Source organism: Plasmodium gonderi (genome assembly GCF_002157705.1).
Source record: "Plasmodium gonderi DNA, contig: Chr11, whole genome shotgun sequence".
In the NCBI taxonomy this organism is placed as follows: Eukaryota; Apicomplexa; class Aconoidasida; order Haemosporida; family Plasmodiidae; genus Plasmodium; species Plasmodium gonderi.
The window spans coordinates 1,721,402-1,739,046 of record NW_021628936.1 but is presented as its reverse complement, the minus strand read 5'-3'; the positions used below and the strand labels follow the sequence as shown (position 1 = coordinate 1,739,046).

Genomic DNA, 17,645 nt, shown 5'->3' with positions numbered 1-17,645 from the left:
TCCCAATTATGAAATGAGCCGTATATATGTGCATATATAAAATACCTTAACTATTCATAAACTGTTACCCATTCTGTTATTCCTTTTAAAACACAACAGCGTGTACATATAAGTTCTTATCACAGCCAATGTACAACACACACATAAAAAAAAAAAAAAAAAAAAAAAAAAAAAAAAAAAAAAAAAAAAAAAAAAAAAAAAAAAAAAAAAAAAAAAAAAAAAAAACACATACATAAATGCATACATACATATATAGATGGATAAACCAATGCTTTCTCCTCTATCCATTAAAAATTTACATGTGTGTAAACGTAGGCATTAAGAATCTAGCGTCTTTTTTAATTAAATTTAAACAATGTAATTTTCTCCCCCCCTGTTTCAACCAACCATTCAGTAAATGGGTAATAAAAAATATATGCTAAACGGTTGGGACGAGTGAGCTTAAGAGACATGCTCCTATTATAAGCAAACAGTAATGATCATATTCCCTATTTTTCATCCTTCATGAAAAAAAGTGCTAATGTATATTTTTGTTGTTTCATTAAGTCTTGACAATGAAAATAGCTTTTCCTTTTTTTCTTTATTTGCTCTCTCACCCCCCCTCCCCTTTTTTTTTTTTTTTTTTTTTTTGAGGGGGGTTTATATTTCCTGCTAATGAAATTTTCTCCAAAAATTGCAAACTTCTCATTTATATCATATCACAGTGCATGTGTAAGTACTTGTATGAAAATATCGATGTATATGATATCTTTCTGTAAATAATATCCGTTTGGCACATATGTGGGTAAGAATGATGAATATATATTAGAATGCATACATATATAAAGGCATATATACATATGCATACATATATATAAAGGCATGCACATACAAATGCACATATATATAAAGGCATATATTTATGAATACGTATAATTATATCTGTTTATATAAATACTTGAACATACAATGAGTACTGGATGCCACACTCAAAATAAATTCGTATGGGTCACATGCACGTTTGTCAAAATACTAAAAAGGGGAAAAAAAAAAAAAAAAAAAAAAAAATCAAGTTCCAGCAAGATGTGGAAAAAACACCATGAACCAATGGACATTTGCGTGCTGCATTGGTGTGATAAACAAAATTGCATAACATTTGAGTGTGTGCTCATTCGTGTATGCATTTACATTTATATATATAAATACATTCACATATATTTGCATGTGTTTGCATATTTATAATACGCGCGCAAACTTATATATAAAGCCAAAGAAACACTATTAATTAAGTTGACAGCTGCGTGCGATTTTATATCGTCTGCACAAGCGCTTAGCGCACTCGAATCGTCAAAGAAACTCCCCAAAATGTATGCATACATATAATGCATACATGAGCGTACAATTGCATACATATAATGCATACATCAGTGTAAAGTGCATACATCAGTGCACATATATGTTTTACATTTTCGGCGCGGTCGGTACGCGCATTGCACGGACGGTCCACGTGCCACACGATTAACGGAAAAATTTTGGAGCTATCTTTGTGAAAAACGCGAAATAAGCAAAGTTCACTGGACCAAAGCGGCTAGTCAGCGTGCATACATAATGTATAAATGCTCATGTAAATATATACATATAGCTGGTGCACATGTAATGTCCGCACACGTATGTCCCATTTTTGCACTTGAAAATTGCCATTTTCCACTGTGCATGATCATAATTTTTTTTTTTTTTTTTTTTTTTTACGCAAAATCGTGGCTTTCTGCCTTAACAGTTCAGAAAAAAAAAAAAAATATGACAAAGCATGCCAAAATATTTTGATTTGAACACTTGCATCATTATATTTATAAAAAAAAAAAAAAAAAAAAAAAGAGCACATATATAAAATATTTACAAATATTTTAAAAACTTGGTTAAAAATGTTCACCAAAAATTAAGATATGTAACATTTATATATATACATATATGTGCAATACATTTTTTTTATTTTTTATTTTATTGCAAAAAAAAAAAAAAAAATATATTTATTTATTTTTTTTTTTTTTTCTTATAATTTTTCATTATATTATTATCTACTTCATTTAACACACACATGTATTAAAACATTCAAAAGAAAAAAAAAAAAGAAAAAATTTTTTTTTTTTTTTCACAAATAAATAACACACACACATTTATATACATATTAGTATATTGCATAAATATCGAAACATTTTAAATTATTTATAAAAATGGCACGAACAAAACAAACAGCAAGAAAATCAACCGCCGGTAAGGCCCCAAGAAAGCAGTTAGCCTCCAAGGCAGCAAGAAAGTCAGCTCCAATTTCTGCTGGTATTAAAAAGCCACACAGATATAGACCAGGAACTGTGGCATTAAGAGAAATTAGAAGATATCAAAAATCTACCGACTTGTTAATTAGAAAATTGCCATTTCAGAGATTAGTAAGAGAAATTGCACAGGACTATAAAACTGATTTAAGATTTCAATCATCAGCAGTTATGGCTCTTCAAGAAGCAGCAGAAGCATATTTAGTAGGTCTTTTTGAAGATACTAACTTATGTGCCATTCACGCTAAGAGAGTTACCATTATGCCAAAGGACATACAATTAGCCAGACGTATTCGTGGAGAAAGATCATAAAAATAAACCGTTTAAAAATTATTAAATATAACATAGGAAGAATGGTAACAAAAGTAAAACGTTTTACCTATTGTTTTTTTTTTTTTTAAATGGTTGTATTTTTATGTCAGTAATAAGTGTGCCTGAGTGGATGTTTTTATGTGTGTGCACAAGTATGGGTTATGTATAATATATTATACATAATGCCCTATACACACACATATACATATACACCTTGTACATATGTTTCTTCCATCTTTTTTTTTATATTATAGCATTCGTTTTATACATGTACAATTTTAGTTTTTTTTTTTTTTTTTTTACAAAGTAAAATTTTTTAAGGCTTCACTAGAAGCCATTATTATTATAGCTAGAATGAAAAAAAAAAAATAAAAAATAATAATAAAATAACATTTCAAAATTACACAACTGCTGTTTTTTAGTTAATTTCTTTCATTTTAATTCAAAAAAGAGATATTTTTACACTCTTACAATATGTATGCACAAAATAGTACTTTACGTTTACGTAAGTTACACATGGAAATAATGTACACTTGAACAAAAATGTTCCTTTATCATGTAACACACTGGAAACGAAAAATGGTGCAGAAATTGTTCTAACGTTATAAACATATCTAGGTTGTGTCCTCACGAAATAAAAACTACTTATAAGTGCAGAAATTCATTACACGAGTATTTTCCCTTAGGGGTGTGTGTACTCCCCCACTGTACACAATCAGTGATATCCCAAACAAATGTGAAAAATATCATAGAGTATATGGGAACATAAATAATCTTTTAGATTTCTCATATTCAGAACTTCCTTAACAAGGGGTATTTTTTTAAATAATCTTTAATCGTATTTTTATAGTAAGGCTTCAATGCAACCGCTGATTGTATATTTTCTGGGTATTCTGTCCAAATTTTGTATTTTAAGCAATTTTTATCTAAAATGCTGGATAAGTTTTTTATTTCATTTGTGCTATCAATCCGTAGGATAACCTTGTGCATGTTGTTTATTTTTTCCACTGATACGTATTCCTTCACTTCTTGATCATCTTGGTTTTCTGCAATTACTGCGACGCTGTTGGTAGTAGCGGTTGGGAAAAAGATTCTAGTTGTGTGTCTATGTGTACAGTGTGCAAGCAAATGATTAATTTACAACCCGAAGATGCACAAAAAAGAAAAACTAACGTGGAAAAAGTTTATGCCAAAGAATAGGAACGCAAGGTTCCCTGAATAGAAAAAACCTATGTGCATGGTATCCCCTCGTTAGCATACACATTTAAAGAGTCACAACAAATATTTGACATTCCTGTGAATATGAACATATATAATTGCATCAACATGGAACAATAAATAAATAAAAAAAAAAAAAAAAAAAAAAAAAAAAAAAAAAAAAAAAAAAAAAAAAAAGGTATCTCTCCACTTATGTAAAATAGCTCACCAGGCGTGACAAGCTTGGGCTATAATAGATCCCAATGGCCATTTTTTATCTAAGATTTCCTTGTTAATTAAAATGTACTGAACGATTGGATTTTCTTGCATTGGATTTTTGGTGAATTTCAGTTTTTTTTTTTTTTCTTTTTGCTTCCTTTTTACAAATCCTTTTAAATCTCATGAACAGCCAATTCGATATATGATACCTAGGATGTAGGTACAAGTACAAATATATGTATTCTCTTTGGTAGGAGGATGAGGAAATGAGTGGAAGAATAGATAGAAAAATAAATAGGTTGAATAGATAGCAATTTTATAGGTGAATTATAAACAAATGGTGAAGTGATACTGATGGGGAGAAAAACTTTGAACATGGAATTAAGCAAGAAGAGCAATCAAGAGTATCCTTTGTTGTTGTTTTGTTTTGATTTGGTATACTTCTCTTTGGTTTGCTTTTCTTTGTCGCTTTTTTTTTTTTTTTTTTTTTTTCCTCGTCCCACTGCTCCGTTGTGTGCATGTAAGGAGGGGGGCTAATTTATAAACAAGTCAAACGATTTTGACCCCTGATAAAAATACATGTGTTCATAAAAATGGGCACATAAATTTTGGTTTAACATAAGGAACAAGAATTTTACATCATTAAAACTGTATTACTGGGCAGGTAAAAATGTGTGACATAAATGCTCTGTACATAGTTCTTATGTAAACAGCACTCATGTCGAACATACATGGTATGATTTATCACTTCTCCACAAGAATAGAAATTTTTACAAAATTTTCAACGTGTAGGTATTTATTCTCCTTTCTCTGCTTCGTCATATTATTTTTACACACAACCATAAGACATTGCAGGAGGGGGGAGGGGAGGAGGAATGGGTTTCTACAAGACATTTTATCCTTTATGTGCAGGTTTAAAAAAAAAAATAAAATAAAATTAGGAAATTGTCGTAAGCAGTTGGTCAGTTCTTTTTTTTGTGTAACCTTTACTTTTATTTAAAATTTGACTACATATAACTTTCGCGTAATCTCCTTTTTATGTATTTTACTAATTGCACTCATTTGCTTGAAGTAATTCTTTGATGTCAAAATGAATTTGTTCTACATTCTGGTTGTCATTTTTTTTGTACAACTTTGGGCATCTTTTTTTTTTTTTTTTTTTTTTCTTTTAATGCCATTTATTGTGCAATCTGCTAATTTTACTTACAATGTGTGTTCCTTTATTGCTCCAATTTTTTTGTCTACACATATGCAAAAGGAACAACTAAAGTTTGATTCAGTTATACCCTTTTGAAGAGACATCAAAAATTGGATTCCCCAAATGGGGGATGTAGAATAGGAAGAATTTTTATACAAATAATTCAAAAAAAAAAAAAAAAATATATATATGGAGTTTAAAAAAAAATGTCATGTGAAAATAAACCCTAAAAATTGAAGACATTTTAAAAGAAATGGTTCTACGTCTTTAATTTTTCTTCCTTTTTAGATTATTCCTTTGATTTTTTTTTTTTTTTTTTTTTTTTTTTTGTAACATAGATGAAGTGTTAGGAATAATTACACACAGTACTGCAAAATGGATATATAGAACACACATTCTACTTCCGCACGTGTGCAAAATTTGAATACAATTATTGATTCTTCTTCATCACAATATTATGTCTATCGTTATGTTTTTTTTTTTTTTTTTTTTTTTTTTCATTTCTATAAGACACATACACATACGTCACCTCCTGGTTTATTCACACAAACTATTTTCATCGCACAAAACATTTAAAGAATATTTTTTATTACCGGATTTTCCTAATACATTGAAAGTGTAACTATTATACTTTCCTCTCATATTTTTTTATTTCCATTTTATTTTATTCTATTTATTTTTTTTTTTTTTTTTTTCACTCTTGTTAAGCCTCTTAGATTATTTTTACATTCATCCCTTCCGCCATTTTTTTCCAGCATATATATAATTATTAGCACGAAGCATCTTCAAGCCGAGTGGTTGAAAATGTTATCTTGGTTCATCTCACCTTGGCATACTTTAAAGAACACGAGCACGAACAAAAACAAGAACAAAAACAAGAACAAAAACAAGAACAAAAACACGAACAAAAACACGAACAAAAACACAAAATTTTCGTACCTGTTTATACCTTCCTATGTTTTTGTGCGAGGCATGCGATTGAATAAACACTTTATATAATTCATCCAAACAGTATTTTTAAATGTACGAGATTTTCCTTAGCATTTTTCTTTAAAAATTGTGTTTATAATGTATGTATAAACAGATAGTATTTATATAAAGTACTATTATTTGGAAGATTTGGGCAAAGGGTTAATAACTTTGTCGTCGTTATATAAAAATGTCGAATTGGGCACCTTTTCAAATTGAACGAATGAACGTTAGGGTGTTTCTAATGTTAATAAAAAAAAAAAAAAAAAAAAAAAAAAAAAAAACTAGTCTGACGGGTTAACTTTTCTTAGCATTTTCAAAAATGAGAAAACGGAAAAGAAAAATTCGGCATGTTTAAAAAAATGTTCTAATTTTGAAGATTTTAAGAAAGGAGAAGAAAGTAAAGCAAATTGTTCAAACTTACTCGCAGTTATATAATGTATCCGTTTTTGTGCGCATAAGGAATGCCTTAAATTTTTCTTTTTTTTAAATTTAAATGTTTATGTTTGCTCTTGGGTTTGAAGTGCTTTGCATAGGTATCTATGTATATAGGTCCGTGCACGAATAATCAAACACGTACATGTACATACGTACATATATATATATATATATATATATATATACATATTTATGTGTATATACAAAATGTGTACCTGGGCAAATCCAAGCAAGGTCATATTAACAACTTAGCACAACATTGGGAAAATTACCTACTCTCTCTCCCTATTTTAAAGATTTCCTTTACTCTTTATTTATATTTTTGACTCAGTTCAAAGAAGTTATATCATGGCTGAGAAGCATAACCAGATTACGCAGTAATAATATGGAGCGTTACATGAAAGACATTTTCCCCCCTCTGTTTATGCAAAGATTTACATATATGAATAAAAATAAACACATAATTGTATTGTTCATATTCTCTGCTTGCCACATAAGCATATACATATATATATTTATACCAAAGAAGTATGTGAACTCTTTCTCTCTTTTTTACTCTTTGCAGCATTATTGAAGTCAAATGTTCATCCGAAAACCATAGCAATATTTTGCACAAATGCTTATCAAGTGACGAGTCCTTGAAGCAAAATGGAATGTACAAATATATAAATGTATCTGGAAGCACAATAAAAATGTAATATACGAAAAAAATAAGTAACTGCATGAATGAATGCATAAATAAATGCATAAATAAATATATATACATAAACAACCACGTGGAAATTTTCTCTACACATCTTTTTTCCCCACATATCTTCTCTTGCATTTAACGTTTTATTTGGTGCACGTTTTGAGTGTATTCCCTCGTCGCCACGTTAAAATTTTGTTGCTCGATTGTGTAGCCGAATAACTACACGTTTTTGAAACATTTTTTCCCTGACTGTGCAGGTGGCATGTATGCAATTGCGAGGACACCTGTACATATGTACATGCGTACATGCATATATGTATGTACTTTATGTATGTATATGTGTGTGCTATATCGAATGTTTATATATATTTATACCCTACATAAAAACATTAACATGACATAATTTTTTTTTTTTTTTTCCTTTTTTGCTATATGACGTCATATATATTTTTATATATTCACTCTTCTCTACTATATATTCTCAATTCGCACAATTCACCTTTTTCATATAGTACGATGTATACCGTATGTATATAGCTACATATATATAAAAGTAAACCATACCAAGAACACAAATTGCCACATATACAGAAATAAATGCAGTCCTATTTGTATATGTCAATACATTTTATATATGTACTAAGGCAGCCATTCATTCAATTAATGAATTTCTTATTACTTAACTTTTTTTTTACCTGACTGTGCATGTTTTTTTTTTTTTTTTTTTTTTTTTTTTCCACTATTTTTTTTGTAAATCGGGCTTGTAAAAAAAGTGATACATTCAAAAATACATATTAAATATATGCACAGTACATGATTTGTCAATGTTCAACGTTTATTGTCAAAAAAATAAAGTAGAATAACCAAAAAAAACAAAATATGCTTTTCTTAAGTTAATAAAAAAAAAAAAATGTAAAACAACATAAGCACAAGTGCATCTGCATAACGCGTAACACGAGATTTGATATCTATAACATTAACAATTGTATTCCAAATTTTTTTTTTTTTTTTCTTTATAGAGAATTACAGAGCAGCACATGCGAAGATATAAGATACAAGGCAAAAAATATTTACGATTATTTACATTTTTTTTTTAAAACCATTGAAACGTTTGTGTGACATTAACTCTTGAAGCACATTTGGTGCAAGAAAATATATGTGCACCACTGTTTATCAATATATCACATTTCCCCCCCGCTCCCCCCTTCCTCAATACGATCGCTATTGAGTTTGATTATTTTCATGTAACAAGTGAGCCTAGTGCAAAAAATAAAAAAAAAGAGTCATTAAATATATACATTTTCACTTAAGTTGAGAAAAGTTGAATTAACTGGAACAACCAAACGGAGCAACTAGATCCGAGCTACAAACACATCTAACACACATGCACAGAAGCCTGTCTCTTCAATCAACCCCCATATTTAACAACTCATACGACATTCATTCATAATGAACCCTAAAATAGACGAAAAATGCATCAATGAAATTCGTATGTTGTCAGCTGAACTTCCATTAAAGGCCAATAGTGGACATCAAGGTGCACCAATCGGATGTGCACCTATGGCCCATATTTTGTGGGGATATATTATGAACTATTATAATGAAGATACAAATTGGATTAATAGAGATAGATTTGTATTATCAAATGGCCACGCTAGTGCATTATTATACACTATGCTATATTTGACAGAACAAGGGTTAACTATGGAGGATCTAAAGAATTTTCGACAATTGGAAAGCTTAACACCAGGGCATCCAGAAAAACATATTACCAAAGGTGTGGAAGTAACCACAGGACCATTAGGACAAGGTGCTTCGAACGCAGTTGGTATGGCTATATGTGCACATAACTTAGCAGAAAAATATAACACAAAGGAATATCCAATTTTTGACAACTATGTGTATGCTATATGTGGTGATGGATGTATGCAAGAAGGTGTGTTTTGTGAATCAGCTTCCTTGGCAGGTCATTTAGGGTTAGGAAGATTAATAGTTTTATATGATGACAATAAAATAACAATTGATGGAAATACAGAATTATCATTTACAGAAAATATTGAAAAAAAATTTGAGGCTTTAAATTGGGAAGTAAGAAAAGTATCGAATGGAAACACAGATTTTGAAAATTTACTAGCACAAATTGAAGAATCGAAAAAAAATAAAAAACAACCATCACTAATTATTGTTCAGACATCTTGTGGTTATGGAACGAAAGTAGAAGGAACATGTAAATCTCATGGGTTAGCATTAAAAGAAGAAGATTTGAAAAAGGCAAAAGCATTTTTTGGTCTAGATCCTGAAAAACAATTCCACATTTCAGATGAAGTGAAAACTTTTTATAAAAATGTTATACAAAAAAAAAAAGAAAATTATTTGAAATGGAAAGATATGTTTGAAAAATACACCTTGCAATATCCTGAAAAAGGACAAGAAATTTTGAGAAGATTTGAAAAAAAATTACCACATAATTGGATAGAAGTCTTACCTAAATACACAACTGTTGATGTCCCAGGAGCTACTAGAAATTTATCAGGTGCTGTTTTAAATTGTATAAATAAAATTTTACCTGAGTTGATAGGTGGAAGTGCAGATTTAACAGATTCTAATTGTACATCTTTAAAGGAAGAAAAAGATATTAACAAAAATTCTTATGCAAACAAGTACATCAGGTATGGTGTACGAGAACATGGTATGGTGGCTGTAACAAATGGAATTTATGCTTATGGAGGATTTGAACCTTTTTGTGCAACTTTTCTAAATTTCTATACTTATGCATTTGGTGCACTAAGATTAGCTGCCTTGTCAAATTATCACATCTTATGTATAGCAACACATGATTCTGTTGAATTAGGAGAAGATGGCCCAACACATCAACCCATTGAAGTTTTATCCTTACTTAGATCAACACCAAATTTGAATATAATTAGACCAGCAGATGGTAATGAAGTATCAGGTGCATATTTATGTCATTTTGAGAATCCCCAAACACCAACCGTTATTGCTTTATGTAGAAATAAAGTACCCCATTTAAAAAATACGTCAGCAGAATTAGTCCTAAAAGGTGCATACATTTTAGAAGATTTTGACGATACCAATGATAATCAGAAGGTCATTCTGTGCGCATGTGGTTCAGAATTGCATCTTTGCTTTGATGCAAAAAATATTCTAAAAGAGGAACATAATTTAAATGTACGAATTGTAAGCTTTCCATCATGGACTTTATTCAAAAAGCAATCAGAAGAGTATCAAAGTTCAGTTATGATGCACCATAATGTTAAAATCGTTAGATTCTATATGGAGCCTGCATCTACCCATGGATTCGACACCTATTTTAATGTCTACATAGGTATTAATCAATTTGGCTATTCAGCCCCTAAGGATAAAATATGGAATCATCTGGGATTTACTCCTCAAAATATAGTTCAGAAAGTATTAACGTTTATAAAAACGAAAATGAACAATTGAATCCCATGTATTTTTGAAATTCCATACAGGTGTTCTCGAATAACTAGGGAAAAAAAAAAAAAAAAAAAAAAAAAAACTAGCCATGTTTCATGTATGAAGGAGGGATGTGTATTGCTTTACCACGCACACTCCATTTTTGCAGTTCACAATATGTAGTTTATTTACACCCTCTTAAAATTAACGCCCTTTTATTTTGTTTTACGTTTAAAAAAAAAGCCTTTTCAAATTTGTTGTACATAATCATCCATGTAACATGTGTATATATATATATATATGTATATTCTTTTACCTCCTTTAAGTTTTGCATCATTTAAAGCAGTGAAGTAAAATAACAAAAGTATTTATGTATTTTTCTTTTTTCTTTTTTTTTTGCTTCGTCGGAACTATTTTGCACTTTTGCACACAGTAGGACGAAAAAGCAACAATATGACAAAATAAAATAATGAAAAATTCATTCCAATTTATTTCATGCCTTTCTAGCACATTCATCTAGCCCATATATACACCAACAGTTCGCCTAAGCTTTCTGTACGTGCATATACATACATGTATACGTATATATATATATATATATATATATACAGAGAAAACTTTTCATGTTTCTTTCCAATTTTATATTAGTAATACAAACGCTTCAGTCATTCCATAATCGGTTAAATCTCCAATGTTCGAATACTTCTAATGATTTCCATTACACGTCGGCATAAAGGAATATGTATACATATATATATATATATATGTATGCATGCATAAATATTTATCCCTTCAGGTTCACAGTCCCCTTTGTGCATGCGTATGATTCCATATGCCATATTTCATCTGTGTGGAGCACCCCCTTTTCCTGACCGCTCCTCGTACATGAATAGTTATATCTACATATAGAACACTTCCCTTAGCGTCTGTATGATCATATGGTATGGATAAACTAAATGTCACGTGGAATATCATTTTTTTTAAACAAAAAAACATTTTTCATGCGATAGGTAAAAATTCCTTGTGGCGTGTTCACTTGAATGTCATCATTTTGTATGTCTTGGACTGACCCTTCGATAATTTTTCCCTCATCTAAAACTATAACTTCATCCTTTATTCTATTCGGTTTTAGAGGAACAACAGCTTCAGAAACAATGCTAAAGGATGTTTTTTCCGTTGATATTTTTAAAATGGTATACAGACTTTTTTTAATTACTTCTGTGACTCTCCCAATTTCGTTGTAAAATGGACCTGGAGTGATAACCTTTATCATAATTCCTACAATTAACCAAAGGGGATAATCTTGACTCTCCTCCTTTTTCTTCTCCTTCTCCTCCTTTTTCTTCTCCTTCTCCTCCTTTTTCTTCTCCTTCTCCTCCTTTTTCTTCTCCTTCTCCTCCTTTTTCTTCTCCTTCTCCTCCTTTTCCTTCTCCTTCTCCTCCTTTTCCTTCTCCTTCTCCTCCTTTTCCTTCTCGTGGTCCATTCCAAACATATTTCCACCATTGGGGGTTTTAGGATCGCTTATCCCATTTATTCCGTTTCTTTGCTCATCCCCCCATTTTCCTCTACCTTTAGAAGTGTTATTTTTTTCATCTCTCCTATTATCACCAAATCTTTGATTAACATTGAACGTGCGGGAATCACGTCTCTCTTCATGCATTCCTTTTAAGAAATCTTCATCTTCATACTTTTTTCTTGTTCCAATTTTTTTTTTTTCATTGATTCTGTTATTATGTATTGTGTACGAGGAGGAGGAGGAGTCACCTCCCTTATGGGATATGTCTTTTTCACTTCTTCTATGTACTTCTGCTCCTGCTCCTACCCCAGCTGGAGGAGGGGGTGGATAAATGCTGCTGTTGTCGTTAATATTTTTCTTCTCGTTATGATGATTCCAACGGGATCCGGAATGAGAAATACGTTCAACAGAAGAAGAAACACCTGCAGTGGCGCTAATAACATCACCCTCTTCATAACTTGAAAGTTTTGTATCAACATGATTGTGATTTCTTCTTCTCCTCATCCTCCTCATTTCATCACTGTAATTGTTGTAACTACTTCTGTGTCCATCATACCTCGAGCGGAATTCATTTTTGTGTAATTCTGAACCTTTTGTTCTCACACTTTCATTGTAAAAGGATTCATCATATTTTTTTCTGTCGTATCTAGGACTTTTATCATTTCTATTTTGCCATGGTTTGGAATGGAATTCATCACTTGCCATCCTTCGATCCATGCCATTGTCATGTTGGTTATAATGTCTACCATCATCTAACATGTTATAGTTTTCTCTATAAGAATCTGCAATAGCACATTCTGTTCTTTTTTGCCTTATGGTCTTTGGCTTGATTTTTAAAAGTAGAGTAAATTCATCCCTTTCTGCATCAATGACATCTCCTAATAATCCTTTGTAAACCCCACTTAAAATTTTTACAGTTTTTCCAATAAATGATTGGTAAATATTTCTTCTGGGTAATGATGAGTTATTAGTTCTGAAGAGATTATTATACGTTATTATTTTTTTTTTTTCATTTTGATTTCCTGTTAGTCTACAATTTTCATTATCTAAAACGACAAACCCATTATCTTCCACTTTTTTATTAATTTTCGCAAAAATTTGGTTCTTCCATATGTAATTAACTACGGCTAATTTATTTTTATGAATTCCTCGAACTATTTGTATGGTATCTTTGGATTGGACAATGTTTCCATTTTCATCTTTACATACTTGCCCTATTGCTGATCTTTTGGATGTAATTGATCCTATAGTTGTGTGTAAAATTTTATGATTACTAGTTAAGACCCGGATGTGCTTATTCTTATCAATATATGTTAGTACTCCTATTTGTCTATCACTAAGTTCTATTAAATCTCCTATTGAAAACCCGTTTAAAGAATTAATACCATCTAATCCTTCACTAGTAGTGTGTTCAGAAGCTGTTAGATCTTGAATAGATGCACGAAATTCAGTATTCAACGAAGGAGAAAAAATAAGAGCAATATTTTCTTTATAATCAAGTAAAGATATAAGTCCACTTTTTCCTTTATGTATTCCATTAATAACTGTTACATTATCCCCTTCTAGAAAATATTTTGTAACATAACTTGGTAGAAATTTAAAATCTTTCGCTAAATTATCTGGATTTATTGTTAATACATTTTCATTTATATTTGTTATTGTTCCTATTAAATTATTCAATTCTCCTTTCAAAATTTTAACCCTTTCTCCTTTTTTATATAAATGTAAAGAATTTTTATTAACGAAAAATTTACTAACATGCAAATTGATATCCTCTTCATTTGCATTATTTTTATTAAAGTCACGAATCTCAGTTAACGTAATATTTGCATCTTCAGAAATTAAATATTTTATATTCATCTTTTTTAATAAATATCCATTTTCTTCAAAAATGTTATTTTGATATTTAATAGTTCTTGGATATGGTCCATGTTCAATCACTCCACCAATTTGTTCAATTTCTTCCCTATCGAAAAACTTTTTTAGTGGTCTTTCTTTTTTCTTTTTTTTTTTAATTTGTAATGCTTCATCTAGTATATCCATTTTTTCATTCCATAAATATCCACTTACAGGATCATTACGATTATCTCCCCTCCCCCCATGATGATGATTCATGTGGTTGTTATTCACATTGTTCATATCAAATTTATCATTTATATAGTACGTTTCATTTTTATTACTGTTTTCATCAAATATGGATGCATTTCCTTTATTTAACGCAGATGATAAATTTAGATGATAATTCCCTTTCTTTCGATAGTTATATTTGTCATACTCTATTCGAGGTATTAATCTGACGATGGCATAAATACCTTTCTCATGAACTTCAAATATCTGTCCTATATCATTCATATAGACACCTCGTTTTATTCTTACGTATTCATTTACCTTTGGAATGATAACCTTTGAGTGACACATAGAAAATATGGATGTTAATTCTTGTACCGGGACTATGGAAATTTCATTTAAATTAATAAACTTGAATCCTAGTAAGAACCTTTTCAACATGTATAAACTGTCTGCTTCTACATATATATACCCCTTCAGATTATCTGACACGTATATACCTTTAATATTAAAATCGTTGTCTTTTAATTTCATATATTTGTAGTATATTCCTATGGCTAGATTTCTCTCTACTCCATTTTTAAATAATTTTATTAACCACATTTTAGGGCTATCAAAAGTAGTTAAGCATTCTCCTTCATCAAAATATTCGTCTTCATCACCTGACATTTCCTCATCAGTTAATGTTTCACCATCTGTTAATATATCTTTTAACTCCTTTTCATTTTCATATCTTTGTGATAATTTGTTAATTGCTTGTGCTAAATGATTTGTTCCACTTTTCAATTTAGTTTCATACATTTTTTTCTTTTCTAATTTTTTCGCTTCTTCAAATTCGTCCACATATGAACTCGCGTATTCCTCCTCCTCATCGTCATCTCCTACTTGTGCTTCTGTATCTAAAAAGGTTGAAAGGTATTTATTTTTTGACATTTTTCTTTTTTTCAATCCTCCACTTTTGTTTGCCCCACCCACCCCCTTCTTTTCTTTATATTCTGTATTTTCATACCCTTCGTCCTCTTCTTCCTCCTCTTCTTCATTTTCATTCTCTTCAGCTTCGTTGTCAATATACAATGATGTGTGCTTCTTTCCCTTTTTTCTTTTTCTACTCCTTTCTACCTGATCCTCATTCTGCACATGTGTGTTTTTCAAATTGTCTTGATTATCTCCGTCACTTTGTTTCCCCTCATCACTTGCACTACTCTGTCTGGATGATCTTCTTGGATGTTTCTCCCTCTGCTCATAAATTTCATCTTCCCTTGCTTCATCACCATTGTCATTTTGATCGTCATCATCATTTCCATTTAGATCATCATCATTATTGCCATTTAGATCATAATCATTATTGCCATTTAGATCATCATCATTATTGCCATTTAGGTCATCATTGTCATTTTGATCACCATCATCATCATCATCGAAAAGGTTATTCTCTTTCACACTGAACTTACTCATATTATTTCGTTAGTGCATTCATCTGGAAAGGAAATTATTAAAGGGAGCGTTGCGTCTGTCCTCCACTCACTATTCCGATTTTAACTATTTTTATAAAATATAAAGATGGGTCGTGTGCCTGGGCCTTCTCACGTATGTAATAGTGTGGGGCTCTTCTTGCATTTGTCAGTACACGCATACGTGCTTATATATATATATATATATATATATATATATATATATATATATATATATATATATATGCGTATACCTATGCTACATATACAAATTAACCCCACGTCTTTGGACCCGATAAATAAGGTTCATCTAATCATCAGCTCGTTAGATAATCACACGCAACTACAGGGAGGGGAGGGAGGAAATATTTCTCATGCAACACTATTTGTACGTATGAAAAAAAGTGTGAGACGATATGATAACAATAATGTTCTTTCTTATTATATGCCTATATGCACACGTACGCAAAAATATAAATTATTTGGGAAACTTTTCCAAAGTAACAAATATTTCCATTGGAAAAAAAAAAAAAAAAAAAGAAAAAGAAAAAATGGGCTTATTCAAATTATGCAAACAAATTAAAAGGGGAAAAAAAAAAATAATAATAATAAAGTAGCAAAAAAGAAGTAGTGAAACAAACAATTAAAAAATTGTGATTGCACTTAAATTCGCTAAATGTTTCATTAAGGAATTTGTTCGTTTTTCCTTTTATTACGGAATTGAAGAGTGGATATATATATACACAAATATGTTATATATATATACAAAAATATGTTATATATATATATATATATATACGTACAGTACATATGTATTGGATATATTTCTACCATATATTCATAGCATACATGGTATGAGGTTAAAAATAACAAAAATGAATCAGCCCACATCATTAGGTGATGGAGTAAAATGCTGTCGTGCGCCAAATTGGGAAACCTGCCTAAATGCATGTGCATACGAGAGAAAAAAATGTTAAGTAAATATGAAAGGAGGCAATCCGGCAAATGTCAAAATAGGCAACTGGGAAATTATCCAAGGAGTGAACGAGGAAAGCATAAACATGCCACAAATGTTACGGATGAATTAAAAGGATTTTTTGTAAAAACAGGGTATTGATATCCCCACGTGGTCAATCTCACAAAAAAAGAAATAAAGTTTTCAACTTGTGGCATAATATTGGATATATATTATTAACCTACATTATATACACGCGAAATCATTTTAAATGAGTCACATATATATATGTATACTTATATATATACATATGTATATATGTCACGTGCCTGCTATAATTTTTTTTTAACACTTAATTTTCATTGTCAACCAGCATTTTGCATATCCATTTTCAACATTGTGCCATACTTCCTTTTTTTTTTTTTTTTTTTTTTTTTCTTCTTCTACCGTGTTGCAATATATTATTATTTTTTTTTTTTCTTCATCAATGGCATAATTAATTTTACACGAACATGAAAAGAAGATAAAAAAAAGTTCATTTATGTTTGCATTAACAAAGGAAGTTATATAAACTGATGACATTTCTGTATTTTTTTTTTTTTTTTTTTTTTTTTTTTTTTTTTTTTTTCAAAATTTTTTTTTTTTTTTTTAATTTTTTTTTTTTTTTTTTTTATTTTTTTTTTTTTTTTTTTTTTTTTTTTTTTTTTTTTTTTTTTTTTTTTTTTTTTTTTTTTTTTGCAGAATATTTTGTAAGATCGAACATTTAATGGAAACTGTTCGTGCATTTCTTACATAAAATTGTGTTCGTCCATGCACATGCGCTAGGTATATGTATATATACTTGCACGTTTACATGTTTGTACATACAACTCGTTCGTGTATGTA

At 30.0% G+C, this 17,645-nt stretch overlaps 5 protein-coding genes across 5 annotated transcripts; 3 read left to right on the top strand and 2 right to left on the bottom strand.

The window, feature by feature from the left end:
- Positions 1-2,210: 2,210 nt before the first annotated feature.
- On the top strand, positions 2,211-2,621 carry PGO_113720 (histone H3; the record flags this gene model as incomplete). The annotated part of the gene is made up of 1 exon (XM_028688706.1): positions 2,211-2,621. One exon carries the CDS (start codon positions 2,211-2,213, stop codon positions 2,619-2,621), a length of 411 nt encoding a protein of 136 aa, XP_028544507.1.
- A 792-nt stretch (positions 2,622-3,413) lies between these two features.
- Positions 3,414-4,148, bottom strand: PGO_113710 (hypothetical protein, conserved; the record flags this gene model as incomplete). Its single annotated transcript, XM_028688705.1, has 2 exons — positions 3,414-3,684; positions 4,048-4,148. The coding sequence occupies 2 exons, from the start codon at positions 4,146-4,148 to the stop codon at positions 3,414-3,416; spliced, it is 372 nt and encodes a 123-aa protein (XP_028544506.1).
- Positions 4,149-6,990: 2,842 nt separating this feature from the next.
- Positions 6,991-8,452, top strand: PGO_113700 (hypothetical protein; the record flags this gene model as incomplete). The annotated part of the gene is made up of 3 exons (XM_028688704.1): positions 6,991-7,019; positions 7,208-7,336; positions 8,353-8,452. 3 exons carry the CDS (start codon positions 6,991-6,993, stop codon positions 8,450-8,452), a joined length of 258 nt encoding a protein of 85 aa, XP_028544505.1.
- Positions 8,453-8,782: 330 nt separating this feature from the next.
- PGO_113690 (transketolase) lies at positions 8,783-10,798 on the top strand (the record flags this gene model as incomplete). The annotated part of the gene is made up of 1 exon (XM_028688703.1): positions 8,783-10,798. One exon carries the CDS (start codon positions 8,783-8,785, stop codon positions 10,796-10,798), a length of 2,016 nt encoding a protein of 671 aa, XP_028544504.1.
- Positions 10,799-11,723: 925 nt separating this feature from the next.
- On the bottom strand, positions 11,724-15,809 carry PGO_113680 (transcription elongation factor SPT5; the record flags this gene model as incomplete). The annotated part of the gene is made up of 1 exon (XM_028688702.1): positions 11,724-15,809. The coding sequence occupies one exon, from the start codon at positions 15,807-15,809 to the stop codon at positions 11,724-11,726; it is 4,086 nt and encodes a 1,361-aa protein (XP_028544503.1).
- Between the last annotated feature and the right edge of the window lie 1,836 nt (positions 15,810-17,645).